Source organism: Haliotis rubra, unplaced genomic scaffold, assembly GCF_003918875.1.
Source record: "Haliotis rubra isolate DU_JTF1 unplaced genomic scaffold, ASM391887v1 Scf393, whole genome shotgun sequence".
Classification (NCBI taxonomy): Eukaryota; Metazoa; Mollusca; class Gastropoda; order Lepetellida; family Haliotidae; genus Haliotis; species Haliotis rubra.
The window spans coordinates 798,257-826,156 of NW_025767072.1; the positions used below are offsets into that span (position 1 = coordinate 798,257).

The 27,900-nt window shown below is 42.1% G+C and overlaps 2 protein-coding genes across 3 annotated transcripts in view; one reads left to right on the forward strand and one right to left on the reverse strand.

Annotated features, from left to right (window-relative positions):
• The window catches only part of LOC124286853, a 36,742-nt gene extending 24,520 nt beyond the window's left edge, over positions 1-12,222 (forward strand). For both annotated transcript variants that reach the window (XM_046723292.1, XM_046723293.1), the window contains exons 9-12: positions 5,752-5,880; positions 6,493-6,664; positions 9,763-9,953; positions 10,553-12,222. In XM_046723292.1, the coding sequence (XP_046579248.1) occupies positions 5,752-5,880; positions 6,493-6,664; positions 9,763-9,953; positions 10,553-10,639 (579 nt within the window). In that variant the 3' untranslated portion in view covers positions 10,640-12,222. The remainder of the gene's footprint in view (positions 1-5,751; positions 5,881-6,492; positions 6,665-9,762; positions 9,954-10,552) is intronic.
• Positions 12,223-14,717: 2,495 nt separating this feature from the next.
• The window catches only part of LOC124286849 (janus kinase and microtubule-interacting protein 3-like), a 41,728-nt gene continuing 28,545 nt past the window's right edge, over positions 14,718-27,900 (reverse strand). The window contains exons 3-5 of the mRNA XM_046723289.1: positions 19,065-19,203; positions 17,485-17,597; positions 14,718-17,132 (exon numbers count right to left, since the gene is read on the reverse strand). Of these exons, the coding sequence (XP_046579245.1) occupies positions 15,777-17,132; positions 17,485-17,597; positions 19,065-19,203 (1,608 nt within the window). The 3' untranslated portion in view covers positions 14,718-15,776. The remainder of the gene's footprint in view (positions 17,133-17,484; positions 17,598-19,064; positions 19,204-27,900) is intronic.

Genomic DNA, 27,900 nt, shown 5'->3' on the forward strand with positions numbered 1-27,900 from the left:
ATAACACAATTATATTCCCCCCCAAAATGTATACAAGGTATATATTACTTTTAACTCGAGACTGAACAAATATTGAATGATGAGTCTGTTGTTTGCTCTCTCGTACTTATGTGTTGACATACTTAAACAGTATGTTTTGCATGCATAGCTGTTGTATTCGGGGTTTAATAATGCAGTCGACTATTTGAATGAACTAAGTTACATTGACATAGCGAAAGGGCCTTCTGTTTGTTGTGTGTGCTTTTGAGATAGTCATCAGTTAAGCTGGGTGTTATTTTTTATGCTAACCTTTTTCAATGAGTTGTAAATCACTGCCTGATAGGAAGAGTAAAAATCAATCAATCAGCTTTCACCAATCTCCTAGCAATGGTGACTTTGCTTGGTATCTTGTCAAGACAGTGTTATTATAGCATTCTTGTCACCTCTTCCAGCACCATGCTCACCTTGTCTCCAGGCAGTGATGAATTGACAGCATTCTTGCAGACGTGTGTACTGTAGAGCAGACGGCACTCAGGTGGAGCAGACTACAGTCAATACTTTCCCTCTCACGGTCTCGGGGCAGACGGCGGACAGTTGGGGGGATTATGTCAGTGAGATTTTTCTCCACACGTCCAGGTGTACTTGACTGGAGAAACTTAGCTGTGATGGATTGCCAGAAAGCTGTTTGTGATGGGCTACCATGGAGTGGGTCCAGCTCAGTCTGTGTACAGTGTCAGGAGTGAGGTGGTTGGGTGATGCTTTGTGTCGAGGATTCATGGAGATGTGTCTGAAGATGTCTTAAATTGCTGCACTTCACCTGTATGGAAGATAACAAAATATGAAGATAAATATTTCTATGATCGACTGTTAAAGTGATCCTGCAAGATGTGTTTTTAATGTTTCGTGTTTCCATGAAGCACTGTGAACGTGCACAAGCGTGTGTTTCTTCGAAAAGGAGGACATCTGAAGAAGAAATTCTAAGGGAATCAGTGAAGTTTCTTTCGGGACAAAATATTGTCTATCTGTTAATGCCCAGGATTCTTCAAGGATGAGATTCATGGAATTCTTGATATTTGCTTCTTGTGGATCTAAATTCCAACTGAAATTGTTGTGACTTTCTCACAAACATGATGAAAGGTAGATCTGTGTTTGGATGTTCCAAGTTTAAAGGGGTGTGAAGGGATTGGATACATCTGTCTATCCTGCTCCTTGGTCTTCAGCACAGTGTAAATGTTCTAACTATCATTTGGGGAACAGTAGAGGAACACAGAGGCTTGTGTGAGTATTCTGTGCTGACCAAATGTGCTGTAATCATGAGTGTATGAACATCCTGCACAGTGTCCGGAGCTGTCTGAGGAAACAAGTGATAGGTTGTTCACTGTGAGAATTATCGCTTCAACAAATATGGGAGATGCAGATGAGTGCTGTGAGAGAAATACAAATATTTATTTGCATCAGTTGTGGAATGTTCTGAATATTTTTTTTCACAGATATCGGATATCAAACAATTCTTTTGAACCAGTTTCTCATATGAGTGTTTAATGCACTTGGAACTATTGTACAGTTGATTTCACTATAAGTTTGATTTTAGTGTTAGATTACCTTTGACTTCAGTAGCAATACATTTTCAGTGCTAGTTCTGAAAGTGTTTTCAGAAATTGTTGCAAAAAGTGTTGTCGACACTTGACCTTGAATCCATGACACTGACCTTGACTGCATGACAATGGAGAGATATACTCAAACAGCAAGCAGCCGCTGTGCTTCAGGGCGGTCTATCCCTCTCGACATTGATGAAGCCCTTGAACGTTTGTCAAATCGCTCCAGCCCAATCAACAGAATGCACGTGACAGTTAAACGTAGCAGCACTGCCATACCTGAGATGGCCCCGAACTCAGTTTACAGCCAGTTGGGAGTTATGTCCCCTTTCCCTATGAGGGGACTTCCTCCGCCAGTGATTCACAGGAAATTTGTGAGCAGTAAGAGTAAAACACTGAGTGCTAAGAATCACGTGACTCCGGGTCAACTTCAGCGTAGTAAGACGATTCTTTCCACCCCATGTCGACACTGTGATGCCTGCACAATCAAACATTTACGCAATTTTAACAAGGTGAGCTTCATGCATTTTCTTATGTAGTTTACAAAAAAAATTCAGAGAAATTGCTTCATTGCTAAAATAAGAAAATATTGCAAGAAGCTCTGTAATCTGTTAGAATATAACCAGTAGAGTGAGAGTATGAATTGTGAAAGATAATTGACAGTTTGTTTATTAATTAATTAATTCATTCATTCATTCATTCATTCATTCATTCATTCATTCATTCATTCATTCATTTCATTTCATAATACAGTTGTTAGTAAAAATGCAATAAGTCTACCCCTTTCTTATTTTAAAACTTTTTGCTTTACTTTTTAGCAGCAGAACTGCACTTGAACATAAAATACAATCAGATCTGTTTTTAATGTTTTGTGTGTCTGTTTTGTCAAGTTATTTTATATTATCTGAAATATGTTATCAAACTGATGCAAATTGAAGATTCTCCTTTCATAATCATAATTAATGTACTAATTATCAGATCTTTGCCATCAAGAACGAGACACTGGTCACCTAGGCAACATCATGTGTGTCAATTATGAATACGCTGCACATTCGTAACTACTCGCCTCTTTCCGTGACCTACAAGAAGGACCGCCTCCGTGGTGTAGTGGTTAGAGCGTCTGCCCGGAGAGTTGAAGGTCGCAGGTGCGATCCTCGACCGCGTCATACGAAAAGACGTTAAAATATGGTACTTGTTGGCGCTCGGCATTAATGGGTACAACAAGGACTGGTCAGTTCGGAGTCAGTATAATGTGTCTGAGTGGGGTATTCATGCTTCACTGCGGCATGGCATCTCAGTGGGCTGGCACTATAAAACCAGCTTCAGTCTGGGCTAGTACAAGCAGCCGCACATACACATACACACGCATGCACATAGTCATATGAGCGAAATATTCTCAAGCACGACGTAAAACCCAATTTCACCTCGCCTCACCTACAAGAAGACTCATACTCCTATCGTACGCCATTATTGCCAAGAATTGTGGCAAACCAATCAAATCGCGCGTAGTAAAACGCATTTCGAAGCATGAAAAAGGCGGCACTGTTGAAGTTTGAAACTTCGCTAAACTATGCAAAGCACAATTTAAACATAAATTTGAGCTAAAAGATCAGAAACTTTAAACACTGAAACATATTTACAAAGGGAATGACCGAATTGCCGTTTTGCCCACGGGATATAGGATATTCTTGGAGCCATGTTTGGAAATTCAGAGTTATCTTTCCTTGGCAATAGTACTAGACTATTTTCATCTCCATGTCCGTTTGCGCTTAGACAGGGCCCAGTCGTAAACATGGCCACGAGAGGGGTACGAGACGCCATCCGGCTTGCCGGAATGACACAAGTAGTTATGAATGTAAGCTGCAGTGTGGTTAGAGTTACCTGCTCTTGCCATGTACTAACACAAAAGGTTGAAGTTATATGTCCTTCATCTTTCTCATGGATGTGTTGTGGCAAAATAGCTCAAATGACTCACGCAGACCTCCACTGACCCAATGACTCACTGTCTCTCGTCTAAATTACCGGTAATGACTCACTTAGTCCTCCACTCACTCAATAACTTCCTCAATGACAGTCTTCCATTCAACCAATGACTCATTCACTCATGCCCTGGCTCAACTCATTCACTCATGCCCTGACTCAACAACTCATTCACTCATGCCCTGACTCAACAATTCATTCACTCATGCCCTGACTCAACAACTCATTCACTCATGCCCTGACTCAACAACTCATTCACTCATGCCCTGACTCAACAACTCATTCACTCATGCCCTGACTCAACGACTCATTTACTCTTGCCCTGACTCAACAACTCATTCACTCATGCCCTGACTCAACAACTCATTCACTCATGCCCTGACTCACTCAACTCAACTCATTCACTCATGCCCTGACTCAACAACTCATTCACTCATGCCCTGACTCAACAAACTCATTCACTCATGCCCTGACTCAACAACTCATTCACTCATGCCCTGACTCAACAACTCATTCACTCATGCCCTGACTCACGCAACTCTGACTCAGCCTGACTCATTCACTCACTCATGCCCTGACTCAACGACTCATTTACTCTTGCCCTGACTCAACAACTCATTCACTCATGCCCTGACTCAATGACTCATTCACTCATGCCCTGACTCAACAACTCATTCACTCATGCCTGACTCAACAACTCATTCACTCATGCCTGACTCAACAACTCATTCACTCATGCCCTGACTCAACAACTCATTCACTCATGCCCTGACTCAACGACTCATTTACTCTTGCCCTGACTCAACAACTCATTCACTCATGCCCTGACTCAACGACTCATTCACTCATGCCCTGACTCAACAACTCATTCACTCATGCCCTGACTCAACAACTCATTCACTCATGCCCTGACTCAACAACTCATTCACTCATGCCCTGACTCAACAACTCATTCACTCATGCCCTGACTCAACAACTCATTCACTCATGCCCTGACTCAACGACTCATTTACTCTTGCCCTGACTCAACAACTCATTCACTCATGCCCTGACTCAACAACTCATTCACTCATGCCCTGACTCAACAACTCATTCACTCATGCCCTGGCTCAACTCATTCACTCATGCCCTGACTCAACAACTCATTCACTCATGCCCTGACTCAACAACTCATTCACTCATGCCCTGACTCAACAACTCATTCACTCATGCCCTGACTCAACAACTCATTCACTCACTGCCCTGACTCAACGACTCATTCACTCATGCCCTGACTCAACGACTCATTTACTCTTGCCCTGACTCAACAACTCATTCACTCATGCCCTGACTCAACGACTCATTCACTCATGCCCTGACTCAACAACTCATTCACTCATGCCCTGACTCAACGACTCATTCACTCATGCCCTGAATCAACAACTCATTCACTCATGCCCTGACTCAACAACTCATTCACTCATGCCCTGGCTCAACTCATTCACTCATGCCCTGACTCAACAACTCATTCACTCATGCCCTGACTCAACAACTCATTCACTCATGCCCTGACTCAACAACTCATTCACTCATGCCCTGACTCAACAACTCATTCACTCATGCCCTGACTCAACGACTCATTTACTCTTGCCCTGACTCAACAACTCATTCACTCATGCCCTGACTCAACGACTCATTCACTCATGCCCTGACTCAACAACTCATTCACTCATGCCCTGACTCAACGACTCATTCACTTATGCCCTGACTCAACAACTCATTCACTCATGCCCTGACTCAACGACTCATTCACTCATGCCCTGACTCAATGACTCATTCACTCATGCCCTGACTCAACGACTCATTCACTCATGCCCTGACTCAACAACTCATTCACTCATGCCCTAACTCAACAACTCATTCACTCATGCCCTGACTCAACAACTCATTCACTCATGCCCTGACTGAGCGACTCATTCACTCATGCCCTGACTCAACAACTCATTCACTCATGCCCTGACTCAACAACTCATTCACTCATGCCCTGACTGAGCGACTCATTCACTCATGCCCTGACTCAACAACTCATTCACTCATGCCCTGACTCAACGACTCATTCACTCATGCCCTGACTCAACAACTCATTCACTCATGCCCTGACTCGACGACTCATTCACTCATGCCCTGACTCAACAACTCATTCACTCATCTGTTGCAGCTCCAGTCTGGTATGGGGTTCCGTATTGAGGATGGGATGGTGTATGGGATGATGAAGAGATCCAAGTCTGATCTTCATCTCTACGATGACACCATACGACCTGGCGCCATGCCACTGATGACCGGGGAGGTAAGTCAAAGTGGACCGTATATGAATTGGTGCCATGCCACTGATGACAGGGGAGGTAAGTCAAAGTGGAATAGCTGAATGACAAGAGTCATACATTAATATTAGCCATTTTCATGACAGTGCCATTTATATAGAGGATATTATATGAGCGCCCATGTCATACTATGTTTACGACACAAGTGCCTAAATGTTGGTATTTACCGAGCGAGAGCGAGGGATATACCGATATTTAGGCACGAGTGTTGTAAATATAGTATGATATGGGCACTCATGTAATATTTTGTTTATTACCGAAGTTGTCAAATTGAGGAAAATAACCCAAATCTACGTTCAAACATAGGCCTGTCTACCCGCCTTCGCCGCATGTAGAATGCAACGTCACAGAAGAAACGTGACGTCACAGCATTGTTCATGACGTCACGTCACAATGACAAAGTGATATTTTGCCCTAGGGCATCGTATGAAAAATATGAACCCCGATATGTTCGCCCTCGTAGGTAATAACATGTCTTAGGGACTTCAAAACATTTGGTATCTATATATTATAAACCTTCAAATATATATTTTGCAATACCATAATCTGTCATAATAAGCCTGTCTCTTGCTCTGTAGAGAGCCCCTGTGTTCATGATGGCTGCCCAGGAACCCCGACAGGATGTTGTCGGGGGCAACAAAGAAGAGGTTTCATTACCAATGGCAACAGTCCCTAAGAAAGGCCTAATCAAGTTAACTGCCGTGGACCAGGAATTGCCAGATCAAGAAATGTTGTCCATGAAGAGAAATGGTAAGTACTTCTACACAGATGAGTGAGTGAGTTGGGTTATAATGCCTTATTAGACAGTATTCCCATTGTACCACGATGTGACAGTTTATATTTGAAGAAAGCCCAAATGTATGCAGGTCTCCGACATTAACTACTTTGGTGAACACAAACTAGGATTTGAACCCCCAATTTCTGCCTTGCCCAAGGGAAACAACCCTGCACAAGGGATTCTGCAACTTAGACAAGGGGAACCCAGGACCCACCATCAACACAGAACTCCGGCCATATTGACATCTGTTAGAGAAACCTGTGTTGGAGGTGTATATCAATCTCTGTTAGAGAAACCTGTGTTGGAGGTGTATATCAACCTCTGTTAGAAAAACCTGTGTTGGAGGTGTATATCAACCTCTGTTAGAAAAACCTGTGTTGGAGGTGTATATCAACCTCTGTTAGAAAAACCTGTGTTGGAGGTGTATATCAACCTCTGTTAGAAAAACCTGTGTTGGAGGTGTATATCAACCTCTGTTAGAAAACCTGTGTTGGAGGTGTATATCAACCTCTGTTAGAAAAACCTGTGTTCAGGGTGTATATCAACCTCTGTTAGAGAAACCTGTGTTGGAGGTGTATATCAACCTCTGTTAGAGAAACCTGTGTTGGAGGTGTATATCAACCTCTGTTAGAGAAACCTGTGTTGGAGGTGTATATCAACCTCTGTTAGAAAAACCTGTGTTGGAGGTGTATATCAACCTCTGTTAGAAAAACCTGTGTTGGAGGTGTATATCAACCTCTGTTAGAGAAACCTGTGTTGGAGGTGTATATCAACCTCTGTTAGATAAACCTGTGTTGGAGGTGTATATCAACCTCTGTTAGAAAAACCTGTGTTGGAGGTGTATATCAACCTCTGTTAGAGAAACCTGTGTTGGAGGTGTAATATCAACCTCTGTTAGAGAAACCTGTGTTGGAGGTGTATATCAACCTCTGTTAGAGAAACCTGTGTTGGAGGTGTATATCAACCTCTGTTAAAAAAACCTGTGTTGGAAGTGTATATCAACCTCTGTTAGAGAAACCTGTGATGGAGGTGTATATCAACCTCTGTTAGAGAAACCTGTGTTGGAGGTGTATATCAACCTCTGTTAGAGAAACCTGTGTTGGAGGTGTATATCAACCTCTGTTAGAAAAACCTGTGTTGGAGGTGTATATCAACCTCTGTTAGAGAAACCTGTGTTGGAGGTGTATATCAACCTCTGTTAGAGAAACCTGTGTTGGAGGTGTATATCAACCTCTGTTAGAGAAACCTGTGTTGGAGGTGTATATCAACCTCTGTTAGAGAAACCTGTGTTGGAGGTGTATATCAACCTCTGTTAGAGAAACCTGTGTTGGAGGTGTATATCAAAGACCAATCTGGTCTACCACAGTTACTAGTCTTATATACACAAAGTTCCTCCAATCGAATGTCAGATTTAACTGTCACATGTACACATGTAATGCAGGGCTTGGTTTAACTTGCACACATGCAGAATACACAAAAATCAAACTTTGCTGCACAAAACCATGTTGCACTGATATCCCATAATTTATAGAAATGAATATAATATACTACTCACACTTTGCTAAGGATCACAAAAATTCACAACATTACTTAAACGTAGATTTATATTTTGAAATTTTATCCATTTAAACTGGATAAATAATTATATTGTAACCCTTCTTTAGGCAAAAAGTTACTTTAATCTAACCTTATGCACTTGATACATGAGTAACCATAAAAATGGTTTTCATGGCACCAAACAACTATTTTTCATATCATAGAACAAGTCATTGACAAGTACACAAAACGTGTCAATAGCAGGTATGGGATCCACAAGATGAAATGACATACTGAAACCTAGGATCCATGCTTACAATAAGCTTAGATATTTAAACCAAATTTGACCCCCACATCATAGTTTTCTGTTGAATCCATGATTTGATCCTCAGCAAAGTGCGAATAGTATATATTTCAGATCTCTGATGACAGTTTCATGATGTTTCATACAGCTGGTGTAGTACTTATGTGGCAATATTGTCAATGGCAACAGTCGGGTAACGCCTAATGGTTATCAATAATTGGATGATCTGAACGTCATAGTGTCATTACAGCTCTCAACTACAGTAATAGATAAAGCTACAGTATATTCTTGAAGTACACACATTTTCATGACATCATGTCCATGAAAGCATGTCAAATTACACATAACAGGTATTAGTGATGTGGTATAGTAAATGAATATTGTGGTATTGAGTGTGTTGAAAGATTGAGGTAATGTAAGAAGCAATATGTCTGCAAAATCAGCATTTGAACTTTGCACTTTGCAGAATCAAGCACACCATGGAGAAGCCTCTCACTGAACATTTCAACCTGTTTAAACATGCAAGTAGGGATATCTTGTTCTAGGGGGCGGTGGGGTAGCCTAGTGGTTAAAGCGTTCGCTCATCACGCCGAAGACCCGGGATCGATTCCCCACATGGGTACAATGTATGAAGCCCATTTCTAGTGTCCTCGCTGTGATATTGCTGGAATATTGCTAAAAGCGACGTAAAACCGTACTCAGTCAGTCAGTCTTGTACATCAATGGTGTCTTACGACACCATCAACTCATCCTTGTTGTGGTGTTTTAGCTAAGATTACATCCTTAGACTTGTTCAATTTCTACATATGAAGCCATCCTTGTGTTTTGTCCACATGCAGCTGGGAGTGATAAAAATACATTCACTTTTAGTAAGAGGTTAAATACCACTGCACAACAACTGTTGCTGCAAGGTTTTCTTAAGCATTGATGCAGTCTCAACTTCCAGATACACATTACATGCGCAGGGGTGGATACAGCTTTCTGTGAGGGGGAAACTCTTGAGAAAGTGGGGGTTGGGGAGTACACATTTCACACAAGAGTTTCAATGGTCATTTAATAAACTTTAGGACAAATTGGGCGCACCCCTGCACACACCCTCTGGATCCGCCTATGCTGCAATAATTCAGTTACAGCATGTTAATATGGCAGACAAAACCAATGGACAGATAAAGTTGCCCAAGTCCATGTGGATGCAGAAACTTGATACGGGTAGTGATAATGTCTTTCCAGAACCTGCATCGAAGAAGACGGTACAGAAGTCATTGATCAAGCGCAAGGACATCCAGGAGCAGATCCGGGCGGGGACCCAGATGTTGGAGGAGGAGGAGAGGAGGAGGACTCAGGATGAGTTGGATGAGGGGGAGGTGCATCTGGAGGACTACACCATGGGGGATCTGCAGACAGCTCTCAACATGGTCCAGGTGGGTCTGCCTTTACTATGAAGGTGGGTCTGACCTACACTGGTCTGACAGTGTCAAGGTGGGTATGACCTACACTGGTCTGACAGTGTCAAGGTGGGTCTGACCTACACTGGTCTGACAGTGTCAAGGTCATTCTGGCTTACACTTGCCTGACAGCATCAAGGTCTGTCTGACTTACACTGGTCTAACAGTGTCAAGGTCAGTCTGACCTACACAGGTCTGACAGTGTCACGGTCGGTCTGACCTACACAGGTCTGACAGTGTCAAGGTTGGTCTGACTTACACTGGTCTGACAGTGTCAAGGTCAGTCTGACTTACACTTGCCTGACAGTGTCAAGGTCGGTCTGACCTTAGTTCATCTCAATGTGTAAAGTTTGGTCTGACCTTCATTCAGTTTCAAGTGTCATGGTTAGTCAGGTCTTCTGAGTTTGAAAACGTCAAGTTGGATCAAGTTTTCACTTGATGCCCTCCAAGGTAAAGGCTTTGGTTACATTTTTCCAACAGGATTAAAAGATTGAGCCACTAAGTTGGTATGTATATTTAATGTAGGATGGGTTGCTTTAAACAAATATTTCCACTCACTCACTGACTGGTTTCAGGATGATTCCAACTCCCCAGTGATGCTGGATCTGGAAGACAAAGAGATGGCCAGGGACGGTCCCCCAAACCCCCCAAGCAGCCTCTAGTCACTGAGAGCATCAAGCAGCAGACATTCCAACTCCCCATCCTTGGCAAGAGATGATCCTCCACACAGGGACATCTGAATCCTTTGCAGCATCTGCAGCATGTATCTGACTATAGCAGTTGATGCCTCCCAATGTTTTAACTGCTTTTACTTGTGAGATCTTGTTTGTATTTTCATGGATGTTAATCTCAAGGGATGAAGATCCCGAGTGAGTAATCTTTCAGATGTGTGTTTAGATGCAGATACTGCTGGTGGAAGACATTGAGGATGTGGATGATGAAACTTGAGTAGATTTCAATGGATATGATATTCTACATTTAAGTTATTTTGTTTTCAAGTATATTTATTGCAAACTGTTGCATTCATTGTTTCACTATTAACATGTGTGACATGTACAAAGTGTCATTTGAAGAAAGGTTTTAAATGTGTCACTAATTAATACTAAGTTTCAGTAAGAACATTATCACAAGAAATTAAATAGACCTTTATCTCTAAATGTAAGTAATTGTGCTGATGTTTCAACATAATCTGGCATGAGTTTATGAGGTTTTCATAACACCAATTATATTCTTATTCTCTCATAAAATATGATCCAAGAATGGTGGGGTTGCATTAGTTTCTATATTTATGTTTATTTATGTTTGTGTTTTGCATTAATAAATATCCAGTAACCATGGTGACAGGTGCTACTAGTGTGCAATTTATAGATAGTAGTCTGAAAGAAGTACCTTCTGTTCTGTGTGTTGAATTCCAACTGGCTATTTTGTTATATTTATCATCAAATTTTGTTTTTCCTGTTCTTAACTTTTGTATACTTTGTTTGTTAATGTTTTGTTGATAATAGTCTTCCGCTGTAAATTGTGGGGTGCTCAACATCAAACAGACACAAGTTACGTCCCTTAGAATACACACCATGTCAACTACAGTGTATTGCAAGGTGTTTATCTTTGAATCTGTTTCATTTGAATCAACTCGTTGGATCTGTATTTGTAACAACATCTTAAACAGTTCAGATTAAAACATGAGACTTATAGTCCACTCAAGCTTTATGATGGAAATATGTGAGACCTAAAGTGTACCTTACACTTTTACTCATAGCTTAGTGTTCACCATGAAGTGCAAGTGTTAATTTCTTTTATTATGTCTATATAACAAACTCGAAAACTGCCCTGTATCCTTCATATTAGCAATACAGTGTGTGACTACATATGGATTCACATGTATCTGTGTTTGGGAAAAGTGTTTAAATATTTCTGTAAAATCTGAGGTTGATATTTGGGAAGTTACTTTTAATGTAATTAATGGAAAGAGAATTATTCTAAAATGTAAATGATGTTTATAGTACATTTGTATTGTATATATGACAAACATATTCACATTTTATTCATTATGATGTTCAGGTCTTCTGGCTTTGTATTAAGGGTGTATATATTTATTGCTGTGTTGGTAGGCGAGTTGAATCATGTTATTGTAATTAATGTACCTGCAATTGTTTGTTATTGTGAATTATAACGACCTACCTTTGGATGATGTATTTATCAACTTGTGTCACTGAATGAGAATGAATAAAATATGCAAGCATCATCATACTGTGCCTTGGTGTTTCCCGGGAAACGAAAACAGAAAGACCAATCTTAGTAGATCAGCATCCATGTACACACAGCAAACAGCCCCATGTTAGATATTTTACGTACACTTCAATCAATTGCTGTTGTACTTTTGTGAGTGAGTATGGCTTTTGGTTGCTTTTAGCAACATTCCAGTAATATCGCGGCGGGGACACCAGAAATGGGCTTCACACATTGTACCCGTGGAGAATCAAACCCGCGTATTCAGGGTGACGAGCGAACGCTTTTATCACTTGGCTACTCCACCACCGTTACAGTTAGTAACCCAAAGCTATTTGACATTGATATAACTGGGACATTGAATTAACTCAGTATTACAGTTGTACCATAGCGGGTAAGCTTTGGGTGTGAGTAAACCGCGATGGTGCTGACACACCTAGAACCCCGATGGTGCTGACAAACCTAGAATCGCGATGCAGAATGTGGGATTCCACATCCACAGACCGGTCATATATTTGTTTCTGGGACGCAACTCATCACAGTTAGCTGCAGGACGTAGCTTGCATTATTATTAATAATATTAACAATAAACATACATAGCCGGTACAACTGCGGTTTCAAGTATATTGTGCTCAGTAAGTTCCTATCGTACCAGACAATGTTACGAGAAGACTGAGTAACTCGTCTCCGTTTCCCTCCATTGTGACTCTGCTGTTTTTCTTCAGTTTCAGACCCGTGAAGATCCAGGCTAGAACTGATCTGCAGTAACCCATGCTTGTCGTAAGAGGCGACTAACGGGATCGGGTGGTCAGGCTCGCTGACTTGGTTGACACATGTCATCGGTTCCCAGTTGCGCAGATCGATGCTCATGCTGTTGATCACTGGATTGTCCAGTCCAAACACGATTATTTACAGACCGCCGCCACATGGAATATTGCTGAGTGTGGCGTAAAAGTAGACTCACTCACTCACTCCTTCCGTTTCTTTGGCATCAGTTTCACAAAGATGACAGTAGAGATTATGACAAAATGTTTTATTCACATATCAATAATCTTTCTGTACAAGGTTATCACAGGCGCTCAAGTGTAAATCAATATATCCGGTAAATGGCGTGTCATGTTAAGAATCAATATACAAAAAATGAGCAGTCGTGTACAACGGTGACGGTAACAGGATAAAGAAGCACTCGTAAAATAATCACTAACCTGCACCTTTCTCCATACAGCTGATGTCATATGGACGTGGGGAATATGATCTTGTGTCACAAGACTCGATAAGATCGAAAATCGAAAGACATGCGCGAAAATCCTTTCATCGCCTCTGATGGCAAGTTGTGTGTCGTTGTCCGGGCACATAAAAGTTCCGTCAGGAACACAAACGTTACCATTCTTCACCGCCAAGTATTCGGCTTGTCCCGAAATAACACGAGTTTGTCGCGAATGGAATCATTCGTCACCATTCGCCCCTTTCCGTAACCTCCAAGAAGCATTCGGCTTGTCCCGGAATAACACGAGTTGGTCACGATTACGTTACACTGGTGACGAGCGAATCCGTGTGTACTGATAAGCAAAAGAAAGTATACTCTTGAAAATCGGATTTGACCACTATAACAAAACTGACCCAAACTATGCTAGGCTGAATCAGTCGCCCAAACACAGTAGACTTATCATCCATATCACAACTTTGATACGCATATCAAATACATCACCAGGGAATAACCTTGTCTTGTCTGTTTCATTTCAGCCACTACCCAACATGGGTGAAGCCCATATCTTGTCAACAGCGTTTGTAATTCCCTCCTGCCCGACCGTCCGGAACGGTTTATTTTCATCTCGGACGATCAAATTTCAAAAGTAGCCTGTCCGGTGGTCTGATAGATATTTTTACCCCTAACAGTAAATATTTCATAATATAAGACAGGTTCTCTTGTCGTCAGTTTGAGGTGTTTAAGGTATTATGAAAATTATGTTAAACTACTTACGATTGGACAGTTCAAGCTACGACAACCAATCACAACACGTGTAATTTCAGTTTATTGTTGAAAACCGGACAGGCAAGTTTGTATCCGGACTGGTAATTTTTTAAAGTTAATAGTCCGGCTGTTTGGCTTTGAATTTTGGGAGTTTTAGACACTGATGTCAAGCAGTTTATTTAAACTCTCAATAGTTTGAACTGAGAGTTACGCGAAATTTTGTATCAATGATCCTTACCAAGACTCAAGAAAGGGTGTAACCTTCAAGCTGTGCTGACAATTATTGGTTTGATGATGTGTAGGTCTTGGCATAACCATATTCCTGCTTGGGACGTCCACTAAATTCTTTACTACGGACCACAACATGCACCACTCGATATCGTAACAAGGTAATGTCTTCCATCATTCGTCAACACTCTACCCTTTCCGTAACTTGCATTCAGCTGGTCTCGGAATGACATGAGTTGGTCAAAGATGGTCGCCAAAACGAGAAGAGTATTAGTTGAGATTTGTTAAAGAGTACGATGATACGAGATGTGTCAGAAATCGTATTTTTTAATCTTTGTTTTGAAGGCGACTTCGTTCTGGATCAGTCGGCTAATGTGATTCAAATTTATCATAGCTTTATGCTTAAAGCTGCACCCGTCGGGATTTTCCTAATTTCATCAAATAAAGAGACAATAATTTCATGTCCCATTATCCGATGTAGACAATACAAGTGTATTTTAACGTATAATCGCGTTTTGATCTTTCCGGTTCGACAACCAAGACGATATCATTCACTTACATGCACATCCCTTCTTGTGCGAAAACTGGATATTTCATAATTCTGCTTATTAGTCGATACAACCAGTGCATGAGACCAGTCAGCGAAAGCTGCAGTAAAGCCCAAACACGGATCACTGAAGACTCTGTGGTCACTTGACTTTTTAGTCGACAAGCCGAATGGTGTCTTGCCGGCGCGAGTGGTGACAAATGAACTTAAAGGCACTTCCGGACACTTAGCTACTACTCGCCCCTTTCCGTAACCTGCAAGAAGCCATTCGGTTTGTAACGGAATAGTGAGTTTAGTTTTACGCCGCACTCAGCAATATTCCAGCTATATGGCGGGTTGTTCCGGAACAACACGAGTTGTTCAAACGAGTCTGATTCAAATCATTCAAAGGCCTCTTTGCTGGTTTTTTTTGAGTAAAATGTTACGGCGTGTTTCTCTTATTACAAAGATACAATGTGAAACGAGTCAACCTGTGTAGCTTTAGGTCTCATTGGTATTGTGCGGATGTTGAAACATCACCCAGATGTAACCCGGATGTTGAATCAACACCCAGATGTAACCCGGATGATGAATCAACACCAGATGTAACCCGGATGTTGAATCAACACGTATTTAATTTGTGATGAAAAAACTGAATGAAGCTCCTATCAAGGGTAACATTAGGGCTTTAAGCCAAAAACGCAAATGTAAGAAGGAGTGCATACTACAACGGGGCATTTTTGGATTTCCAAATAACTTGGCACCAGTTCTATTGGTCCCCATGTTAGTACTGGCTTTGTATATAAGTTGTTAGGTATATACTACCATTCTTAGATCACATTGTTTATGTCCTGACATTAGCCTGATGCCGTTTAGGTGTAGGGGAGACAACTTCCTTGCCGACAATGGTCATGCTGTTCCTGTCGTTGTAGGCTGAGGTGCGGTGGCGGTTGTGGAGAGACTTGAGATCACCAACAACGTTGCCCATCTGGTTTTTCGCCCTGTTCTCCAAACGAACAGGTCCAGCGATTAGCCCGTCCGAGAGACTTATCTGTTCGCGGTGGAAGGTCCGAGAGACAGTGGCGTGATGTTTTCTCACCGACCCACCGTGTTTTGGCACAGGCGAGTGGCTTGGGGGCTGATACTGAGTAAATCGAATTGGAGGCAGTATCTGTGACTTTTTCCCGTCCAAACTCTCAAGGCTTGCAGAGAGATGGCCGTTTAGAGTCGGTCTCGCCTCGCTGACCGTCTCGGTGTCTGTCATACGTTCCTTAAATCTGTCAATCAGTTTATCCTGAGCTGTGATTTTGGTTTTCATCTTTGTAATCTCATCTTCCTGCATACTGAGTTGCGTCCCCTTCTTCCTGACGTCGATTTTCAAGTCATTTAACTGTTTCCTCATCACTGTCATGATGGCCGCCTGCCAGACCGCTGCTCCCGACGCCATCTTGGACTTCTTCGTCTCCTGTTCAATATCCTCTTGAGATCTGATATCTTTTTCTTTTGTTAAGTTTTCTACTTTAGCAGTTTCTCGTTGCAACAAATCTCCATATCTAGAAATCTCACGCCTCATCTGGTGTAAATTTTCATCAGTCTTTACTGCAAAGTCTTTAAAAGCAAATAACAAAGATGGCGTATCTTGTTCTTCCGGTGCATATCCAAGATGGAGCAGCATCAGATCTCTCTCTTCTAACAACGCTTCATATTTCTCCTTCACCTCTAACAAATCTTTATATTTCGACACAAACACTTCAAAATCTTCAACCAAAAATGCAAACTCATTTTCACTCAGCACCATCAGCTCTCGCTCACTCTCTCGAGGTTTCAAAGTTACGAGATCATTGATCACATTGTGAATTGTCTTCATCGTGGCCTTAAGTTGTCCAACCTGCTCTCCCGATCTCTGGATTGCAGAAGTATTCGCGGTGTTGTATTTAATCTGTATGCTCATGCTGTCCCGGTGCTTTTCCTGCATCTCGTGCAGCTGACGCTCGAGCACGCGCTTCTCTGTCCTCGCCTTCACGTGCGCATCCTGGGCATCCTGCACGCATTTCTCGAGGTGCTTGATCTTATCGAAGGCAGACTTGCGAGCCTGCTCGAACTCTTGTGCTTCGTTGAGCTGAAGTTGTTTGGTTTCTAACCATTTTTCTTTTTCTTTCGTGTCCCTTTTCCACACGTACTTCATTGTCTCGCTTTGAATCTGAAACGAGTTAGGAATAGATGTAAATGTTCTTCACAATGAAATTAATTTGTTCCAGGATATTTAATTCAGTCTAAAGTTTTACAACAATTACTTTTCTGTCATGGTGGTTCTGATGAACAAGTGTGTGGTAAAACATAATTCGATCTCATTAAAACCTGAATTTATTACTGGCTATCACTTAAAATCTCAAAACATTCTATTACTGGCCACGTTAGAGAAATTTCGGGAACGAAATGACTAACCAGAGGTGACATTAGCCTATCAGAAAACGACTTTCTAGAGTCTTATGGCACTAGGTTCATCTCTCTTGTGCTCTTGTGGAAAGTTGTACTTGTCACACAGACGGTACCTTTTCTAGAATGTACGCTTCGAGTTGTTTCCTCTCAACGTCCTTGAGACCACGAGTCACGACAGGAAGTCGTTTGCTGAGGTCACTAAGGTCAAGGCCATCCTTCCGAGACTCTGAAGGAAGAAACAGGTAGACAGGTGAGTATTCTTTGTATATGAGCTTTGTCTTGTGCAAAACAATATGAACTACTTGACTTCCGTCAATAAACGTGATCCGAAAGTGAGTGAGTAAGTTGGGTTCTACGCCGTTTGTAGCAATGTATGAATGGTTCTTGAGATATCTCGCTGACAATGGTAAAACGTTAAAGTCCCCTTAAAATGAAGCTCAAGGTCACCAAACCCGACTGGGACCTTTCGCATACTGTGATGAACCTTGGTACCAAATATGAAAAGTGTCTAGTCAACGGTTCTTAAGATATTCCAATTCGTACGTACGTACATATGTACGGACGGAGCCTGATACTATATCCCCCGCTTCGCGCTAAACAACTTCCCAACCTCGATCCAAGTATGGTGTGTTGCTGTGTGCCTCCCCTATTCCCGCATACGCACTACCCAGCGAGACCCCCCAGACCCACCCCCAGCAAGTCTTTCACACCGTATTCCATTCTCTTCCCACAGAGGTTACTTCTCATATCTTCCTACGAACCTCTGTTCTAATACGGCCCTTTCATGGTGCGAGTGTTCAGGATTCGTGATTGGTTGCAATCAGATTTAGTTGTGCAATCAGCGACGTTGTTTCAAAAGTGATCATTCGCAAGGCCTCGGTAATTTCGGGAAAACTAGAACCTCTTCACCTGCGCGATGCGCAAACGTTTCTTCTAGACAGAACTCAGTCATGTAATGGCGAATCGATGGCGTCTCCATTTTTTATATTTGTGGCCCCACATTTGCTTGTATTAGTCAGGTTGGGGCTAAGTCGATGTAACACGTTTTCTGATTGGATAGAAAGAAGGGGAGATAATTCGTGTTGCGATTTTTGGCCGATAGGGGATTTTACGAGAACCGGGAAATATGGCCGTATTTGAACAGAGGTTCGTAGGAAGATATGAGAAGTAACTTCTGTGGGAAGAGAATGACCTTATTCCAGTGAGATTTACACTTTGGTCTAGTAGAATGAGCATTTGTTTGGAGAGCGGAAGTTCGGTGGTTGACCCTGCACGTTTTCACAATTGGTGCATGTTCTTGCCCAGCTCGGTAGTGTGAGTGAGGGAAAGATCGGTATTCCCTCAATATCAGGGACTGGGACATTCAAAATGGCGGCCTCAACACGTTGTTACTTTCAGGGACATCAAACCCGGGCCTCGGGCGTGACGAGCAAAGGTTTTTTAAACCACTATACTATCCCATCAGGCTTTCCGTGTCAAAACAGGTTCCCAGTGTATCGTGCTTGTGGCCAGTAAAAAGGGGATTGTCTGGCTTGCTGACCTCACTGACGTTTGTCATCGCTGCCATTGTTTTCTTTCATGGGTTAGACTGATCCAGAAGGATTATTTTATGATAAAAATACCCAACCTCTGCCCATCCGTATTCATCAGGTACACCCACCCTGCATACTGCCCATGTATCGGGTTTACCTACCTTCTTCTCTGAGGAAGTCAGAAAGAAACAGGTGCCCAGTAAGGTGAAGGACATCGCAGAATTTCTCGTAGGCTTGAGCTCCTCGCAGCGGCAATATATCCAGTAAGAGTCGCACCTTATCCTGGCGTTCAGGCGCTGCCTGCCAAGTAAATTAAGACCATGCAATGAGTTTGTGACAGCACTGTACCCCTTAACACGCACTGATTGAATCTTATCTTGTGTATTGTGTTCATGTACAGGATTATTTGAGTGAGGTGTCCACTGATCCTTCTACCTGCGTGACAGTGAGGGGTCGTGGTAACATACTCCAAACTGTGCCCTGAAATCAGGGGCGTGTCGCCCTGGGCGCCGTGTAGTAACGTATTCTTAAAGAGGCAACATTGTTTACGTCGAGACTGGAATATATGGCATACCTTGCAGGTGCTTGTTTGTTTGTGTACGTGTTTGTTTGTAATTGAACGCCGCACTCAGCAATATTCCAGCTCTATTGGCGGTCTGTAAATAATCATGACTTGACCAGACAATCCAGTGATCAACAGCATGAGCATCGATCTAGGCAGTTGGGATACGATGACATATGTCAACAAATGCGCGAAAACAAGACGGACATTCCATTCCCGTTAACCGCCTTTTGTGTCAAGCATGGGTTGCTGTAGACTATTTCTAACAAGAATCTTCACGGGTCACCTTGCAAACTGATCAAACTTCAAAATTTACAACGTAAATATATCATTAAGTAAAGCAATATTATGCATACTTTTGTCATTTTTTCATTCAAATGTAATATCAATATAATAGATTTGTAATATATTTCATGCTCTTGATGTTACCAAATGGCAATTCAGTCCATCACAGAAGCAAGCTAGGAATGGAGTCTGCACCACACAGTGGTCGGCCATGGCGGGCAAAGATCCGTGCCTTCGGGGTCAGTCGACAGGCATGGCACAACCCTGAGCACCCGACCCATTAAGTGGCCTCGTACGACCAGCTTAGGTCGCTGGGGACCAGTCTAATGCTCAATACCCACGAGGTCAGTATTCTGGGCTGTCATGCTAAAGTCTCATTGAGCAAGTCAGAACCATGTCATTCACCGCACCACCTTTTTTGCTGGCTAACGTCACAAAATGAATATCAGATCAGATATATGTCGATTATTATAGTATATGTCCATTCTGTTATGATATATATCAGGGTGCCGTTGTCCAAAACTTGCGATAGTCTTATTGCTAAGGTTCTACAACGGTACCCTGGTCTACATATTTGTACGTATATCATAACAGAATGGAAATATACTATAACAATCGAGAATGCTTTTAACAGTTAACGGTTACATTGGGGGTCTTGTTTTCAACACAAGGGTACAACATTATCGTCATTCAAATTGGAACAGATTTCCTTAGTCATAAACTTATATATAAGTCAGTAAGTAATGGTTAAACTTTCAAGAAAAACAAAACCCTTTCTAAATCCAGCCACTCTAATTGTGAACAGGCGTTGTCGGGAGCTAACAAGTACAGTGTACACCGACGAGTGAGATCAAGAGGCAGCGGAAACAAGGCGCTGTTAGGAGATTACGCTCTGACTACCACCAACTCACGCCAGCGTGATTTACTTGACTTAATATCAATATCCCAACACAACCGGTCGATCCAATCGATCGGAGCACGTTGTCAACGGAAGACTTTAGTCAATTACGAACAAGATAAATTATGCTGGTGTGATTTCTGCAATAGAAAGACGACAGGAGGTTGTAGCACTTTTGGTGGTATTCTTTGGCAAATTGAATTTGCAAAGATATCTTGAAGACACCATCTGTTGATACAACGTTGACATTCCCTAGTCAGTGGAAAGTCACAGAGATAAAACCAGACCCATGCCATGGGCGACCCCAGCGATGTAAGGTCACCTGAGCTTCCGAGCTGACTCAGTCTAAGTAAACTTAGGCTCAATATTATTCGTTACACTGCTATACTGACATTCGTCACCACTCGCCCCTTTCCGTAACCTCCAAGAAGACGCTATTCGGCTTGTCCCGGAATAACACGAGTTGGTCACGAATGCTATACTGACTCTAACAAAACCTAAAAGAAGGTCGCGTCAGCTAACCTTTGAGCGACCTATGACCGTCCAATCAAACGCGAGACGGCCGAACGGATTTAACCAATCAGACAACGACTACTTGTTAGGGTTCGGCGGGACTTACAAAACGGTTTTTGAATTTTCTCTTCCTTGGTCGCTGACACTGATCTATCAACAAACGAAAATCCGCATAAAACACATATATTTGACCTGCAGTACATACGCTTATGGGTTTCTAATGACATGGTTAATTTTTGCTTATATTTTCGCAAGATGACATTCTTGAATATTGACAAAAACGCGATTTTCGGCGACTGTTTACTCATTGCGTGTATCACTCGGAAGCGATCGTGCGGGAAATAGCATTCGGAATCGTTCGAGATTTTGATGTAAAGGTTCAAACGGTATGTGCGAATGTTAACTTTCGCGATTTGGTAAGCTGTGTTCTGATTGGCCAGTCCAAAAGGTTAGCTGACGCGACCTTCTATAAGGTTTTGTTAGACTCAGTATAGCAGTGTAACGAAAAATACTGAGCCTAAGTTTACTTAGACAGGAGCCGACTGGTCATCAGGTCCAATCATAATCGGTCACAAACATAATCTTTGCAAATCTCGTTGATTGAATATGTTTGTTTTCACTGTGAAACGAAACCTGTATCTTTCTCTCTCTCAGCCTCGTTCCCTGCGTATTTAGCGCTGGTGTTTCATCGCTGGCGACAGCGCAGCATACCCAGGGGACCACTCTGCATCTGATGTCTTTTAGCGGCATTCAGAAGTTGTTATAGATGACCAAGATATTTTATGGATTAAAGCTTCTTTATTCTTTCCCACACAACGTTTCTGTAATGATCACTGTAATGATCCCAAAACGTTGTGTGGGAAAGAATAAAGAAGCTTAAATCCATAAAATATCTTGGGCACTCTGCATCTGTCTGGGTGAATATTTGTCGAAACCTGCATTGACTTCTGAGAAAACTGTAATCACCCCGCAGTGTGCGAAATAGTTTCCAAATTTGTTAGCCAATCGGGCTAGCTACGCCTGAAAGGTACTACCCCACAAAATAATTCACTAGCCCGAAATTTGAATGTAGAAACTAAACAAAAGATTAGAAAACGGTAAACTAACATCACTTATCAGGCCATAATCAGGGGTGTGTCTACCATTCTAGATAAACAGCCCGGGCTTACACATGATTGTTGCTAAAAAGGCTGGGCATGCCCTCAAGTACTATCCAAATATAAAGCTTTGCAACCTATCGTGCTTACACGAAAAAAATGGTTTGCTAGAAGTTGCTACGCGCCTGATAATCTTGCATGATTTAAAAGTGTATAATAAGTCGCAGAGAGTGATATATTAAAAAAAAGACCCCATGACAATTCAGTAGCAAGTCGGGTCCGTGTGGAGATTTACTGGCTCCCACGTGTTTTCAAATATGCCTATTAACATTTATACATTAGACAACAGAAATATAAGACTGTACGCAGAATGATCAGTGTCATGGTCAGGATAGGCTGAATGGTCAGTAAGTATCACATGAGTAATGACATAGAATGTATTTCAGATCTATCGACCCGTGAAGATCCGGTTTAGAATTGATCTTCAGTAACCCATGCTTAGCGTTAGAAGAGACTAACGGGATCGGTTGGTCAGGCTCGCTGACGTGGTTGACACATGTCATCGGTTCCCTATTGCGTAGATCGATGCTCATGCTGTTGATCACTGGATTGTCTGGTTCAGACTCGATTATTTAAGGACCGCCGCCATATAGCTGGAATATTGCCAAGTGCGGCGTAAAACAAAACTCACACAGATTTGTCAGTAGTGTGTGTGTGTGTGCGTGTGTGTGCGTGCGTGCTTGTGTGTTTGAATAATTTTGGATAATTTTAAACATTGGAATTCCATGAAATTAGTATTTCCTAATAGTTCTCCATCGGCATTTTCTCATTGGGAAAAATTGCCATGGGTGTTAGCGTGAAGCATCTTCCCATCTCGTGGTTGACAATCTCTGTTACCAAACTACTGGACTTTGATAAGGACAGCTCATAGCATCAAGGTATTAGCAAAACAGGTTCGAAGTTTTGTGTTCGCAATTTGTGAAACCAGTAGATGTAACCCGTCAAGAACACTTGGCAACGTAACTCATATACATGTATAGGAATAACGAGATCAGGTTGATTTTAACATAGTGATTACTAGTGGTGTTCCGATTAATTGAAATAATCGTAGATCGATCGCAGTGACCAAACGACCAAGCAATCGATCACATTTTCTCATAATCGAACATAAACAATCTTGGAACTACTGTTTTAGTGTTTGAAACTCTTGAAGATGGAACATATCTCACGGGCGGATACAGCTTTTTGAGAAAGGGGGTGCACACTATTGAGCAAAGGAGGGGCGCACACTTCATTTTCACCAGAGTTTCAATGGTCATTTAATAAACTTTCAGGGCAAGAGGGTGTGGGTGTGTGGGGTGTGTGTGTGTGTGTGTGTGGACCCACACACACCCCTCCCCCCTCCCCCTTTGGATCCGCCTATGTATCTTAGAAGCTGTCAGGGCATGAAAACTTGTTTAATTCTTAGAAAGCTCACTTCACTCACTGAAAATTCATGGCAGAATATTTCTTGCAGATTCCAGGAAGTTTATGTTGTTTATATATTAGTCATCACTTTAAAGTAGCAAGTTGCATCATGTTACACTCATACTCAGGCAATAGCAACATGAACAGAAAAATCTGAAAAAATGTCGCTAACCAATTATTTTTAAGGATTGTTTGTTGGTAATGAACCAATCATCTATTGTGACATTTCAATCAATTCCCAAAACTAGTGATTACTGGTTTGAACAACAGGTCACGCTCGCTGACTTGCATGTGTGGCATCTAATCCCGACGCCGTGGATAGGTGCTCGCAATTTCAATCACTAGATTATCTGGTCCAGATTCAATCATGTATGAATCGCAGTCATAAAGCTTGAGTATTGCAAAATATTGATCATATACTTTGCATACTAATCACGTATGTTCAATATGGTTACTATTAACCGTAACCAGTGACTTTGAATACTTTTTTATATAAACCCGCAGCGAGATTTTCACCGGAAATTTCTACTTTGATACAGTCTCGCCTCTTCTGTACCGACAATCAATAACATTTGTAACTACACTGTGTAATAGTAATCGAAATTCGGCTGTTAAATGAGTTGAATTTATGACACGTGCAAAGTTACAGATGAAATGCCAAACGTAATTCGCGGTGAAAACAATCGACATGAGCAAAGAACGTTCTGAAACAAACACGCCTAAAAACGCAGCTTCTTGTCGACATGGCAGAAATATGTGTTGAGTGTTTAGAAACAAACAGTGCGGTGTAATAACAAGGATAAGCTCTCAGGTGACGTAATCACCAGGTATATTGACAACGTCGGTGTGTTGGCCGAGAGGAGAGCCACTGGTTTAAACGATATATCTGCTAAAGAACAGGTCAATATTAACGAATTGACAGATTTCAAGACCAAGAGAATGAATACCTTAAGTAGTTGATATTTCTCAGGTATTCTAAGACATATTTTCCAGTGTTTGACAACACGTACTTCCACCCTGTAGTTAATCAATATACTTCACATAATCGGCGTGACCATTAACCATGTCAAACAATCAACCTTTTTGTTTCATGTTGAGCGGCGACAGGGTAGCCACGTGGTTGAAGGGTTCGCTTGTCACGACAAAATGCGTTCTATTCCTTACATTGAAACGTTTTCGGTGTACCCAATCGTCATTAAAATATTCGAAAACGAGAGGTACAACCTATCGCTAACCCGTCAACTTTGTCAAGTATTTTTAAAACGTATTTGTCTTCTTTTACTATGAAGTGAACTTAGTGATTGCTATTTTACGCCGCAGTCAAATCTGAACCATGCAAACAGTGGTTGATATCATGAGCATCAGATCCCGGTGTGTGTGTGTGTGTGTGTGTTCCGGATCTTTGTCTATCCCTTGTCCAGCAAGTGCGGAGGTCGAAAACTTGATCACATATTTGGACAATCCACGGTGTGTTTTGCATTCGTAATTGAAATCTATGTAACAGACAATTGTAGCACAGTGGTTGCTTGTTTTCTGTGGAAACACTGATTCTCACTTATCAGGCAATTCTCAAAATGGGACTAAAGAAATCCAGTTACTGTACTATACCATTATACAACGAATTAGAATACTCCTTTGGAGATACGTGTTAGAACAGGTCACCGAGCAGCCTGGTCGTATCCTTAAAGGTGACCTTATTGATCGGATGGTCAAACTAGGTGACTTGGTTCACTGATATGTCCTCATCTCTCGTCGGTTGAATGGTGGTTCATGATACCTATCACTTGTTTGGCTGGGGCGGTGGGGTAGCCTAATGGTTAAAGCGTCCCCTCGTCACGCTGAAGACCCAGGTTCGATTCCCCACATGGGTACAATGTGTGAAGCCCATTTCTGGTGTCTCCCGCCGTGATATTGCTGGAATGTTGCTATCAGCGGCGTAAAACTATACTCACTCACTTCTATTGCGCCGAATTTCTTCATGTCAAAACTGCAGATGAAAGATACGACGAGAGGGTGATCTCTCTCGTTCCTGATTAACAACGCACTTTGCATATATCTGTAAATAATCCGGTCTGGGCCAAACAACCCAATGATTGACATCCCGAGCGTCGATCTAAGCAGCTGGGATACGATGACATGCATGAACCCGATCCCGTTAGAGAGTGTGGATTGGGTGAATGGATTGGAGTGGACTGGGTTAGGTGCTTCTGTGAACAAAATGTACTGCACCACCAGTTGTCAGGTTGAAACACAAATCATGGACGACCCGTAAAGATCCGGGTAAGAATTGATCTTCCGACAGGCGATTAACGGGATCGGGTGGTCAGGCTCGCTGACGTGGTTGACACATGTCATCGATTCCCATTTGCGTAGCTCGATGCTCATGCTGTTGATCACTGGATTGTCTGGTCCCGACCCGATTATTTACAGACCGCCGCCATATAGGTGGAATATTGCTGAATGCGGCGTAAAACTAAACTCACTCACTCATGGACGTATACTATGCTTTAGTGAAAACTGGTGTTTGATGCATCAGAGATAATATTCGGACCATCTGGGATTCGAACCCACGACCAACTGATCCTCACCTGCCAAGGGACGCAAATGCAGAGAGTTTCGGAAATCAACATACGTAAACTTCAAACAGTCAGATTAATTATCAATTTATTAACGCGTTTCCCTTTTTAGCTACAAGTCCCAGAATACCAAATGGCACAATGTGTAAAACTGGTTTATAACCTACTCCGTCATATGACGTGAAGCAGCATATGGACGCACACACGTGAGTCTCCACTCACTCACAACCGGCGTAATTGATCGGATTTTATTAGCTTCTCTTCACTGGAACCCGGGTTAGAGTTGGTCACAATCACCCAGGAGCTTAGAAGGCGCTCTAATTAGATCAGTGGCCAGACTGGGTTACCTGATCGACTGTGTGTTTTCAACCACAACACTTTCAACTTTTGATGTTGAACGACGACAAGACAGAAGAACTCTTTATAGGACCACCTTGAAGACTAAAGAAATGTGATACCAAGCAGCTTCACACCGGCCAATCTGCAGTGGATGTTTTATCTTCACTCAAGAACTTGGGTGTTCATATTGACTGTATTCTCTCTATGGAAACTCAAGCTTCACGCTGAAAACCCGGGTTCGATTCCCTACATGGGTACAATGTGCAGTCAAAGTAAACTTAGGCTCAGTATTATTCGTTACACTGCTATACTGAGTCTAACAAAACCTAGTAGAAGGTCGCGTCAGCTAATCTTTTGGGCTGACCAATCAGAACACAGCTTACCAACATTCGCACATACCGTTTGAACCTTTACCTCAAAATCTCGAAAGATTCCAAATGCTATTTTCCGCACGATCGCTTCCGAGTGATACACGAAATGAGTAAACGGTGGCTGTCAATATTCAAGGATGTCATCTTGCGAAAATAAGCGTTTATACTGCATAAGCGTCTATACTGCAGGTCAAGTATCCGTGTTTTATGCGGATTTTCGTTTGTTGATAGATCAGTGTCAGCGACTAGAGAAGAGAAAATTCAAAAACCGTTTTGTAAGTCGCGCCGAACTCTAACAAGTAGTCGTTGTCTGATTGGTTAAATCCGTTCGGCGTTCTCGCGTTTGATTGGACGGTCATAGGTCGCTCAAAGGTTAGCTGACGCGACCTTCTACTAGGTTTTGTTAGAGTCAGTATAGCAGTCTAAAGAATAATACTGAGTCTATGTTTACTTAGACTGGTACAATGTGTGAAGCCCATTTCTGGTGTCCCCCGCCGTGATATTGCTGGAATACTGCTAAAAGCGGCGTAAAACTAAACTCACTCACTTGATTGTCTGTTCTGGCCAGAGATTGAGCAACGATACCGTATGCTGGGACCCAAACTGTGTTTTACTGATAGAAAATTACTGAACAGAACTGTTTAATTCCATGCAGACAATCAAACATCTCTTCGTATACTGATTTGAGAACCCTGGTGACACTGTACACGAACAGCTGTTCCACGACATGACATGAATCTGTTCAATATCAGTAAAACCATCCACGGAGGGGCTTTCGTACGCATTCAGGCCACCCCGCTGAGCGCTGTTCAGCCTAGACAGAGTGCCTGAGCCGGCTTATCGTTATGTAATATCCCGCCGTATCAATAATCCGATATTTGGTACAAAT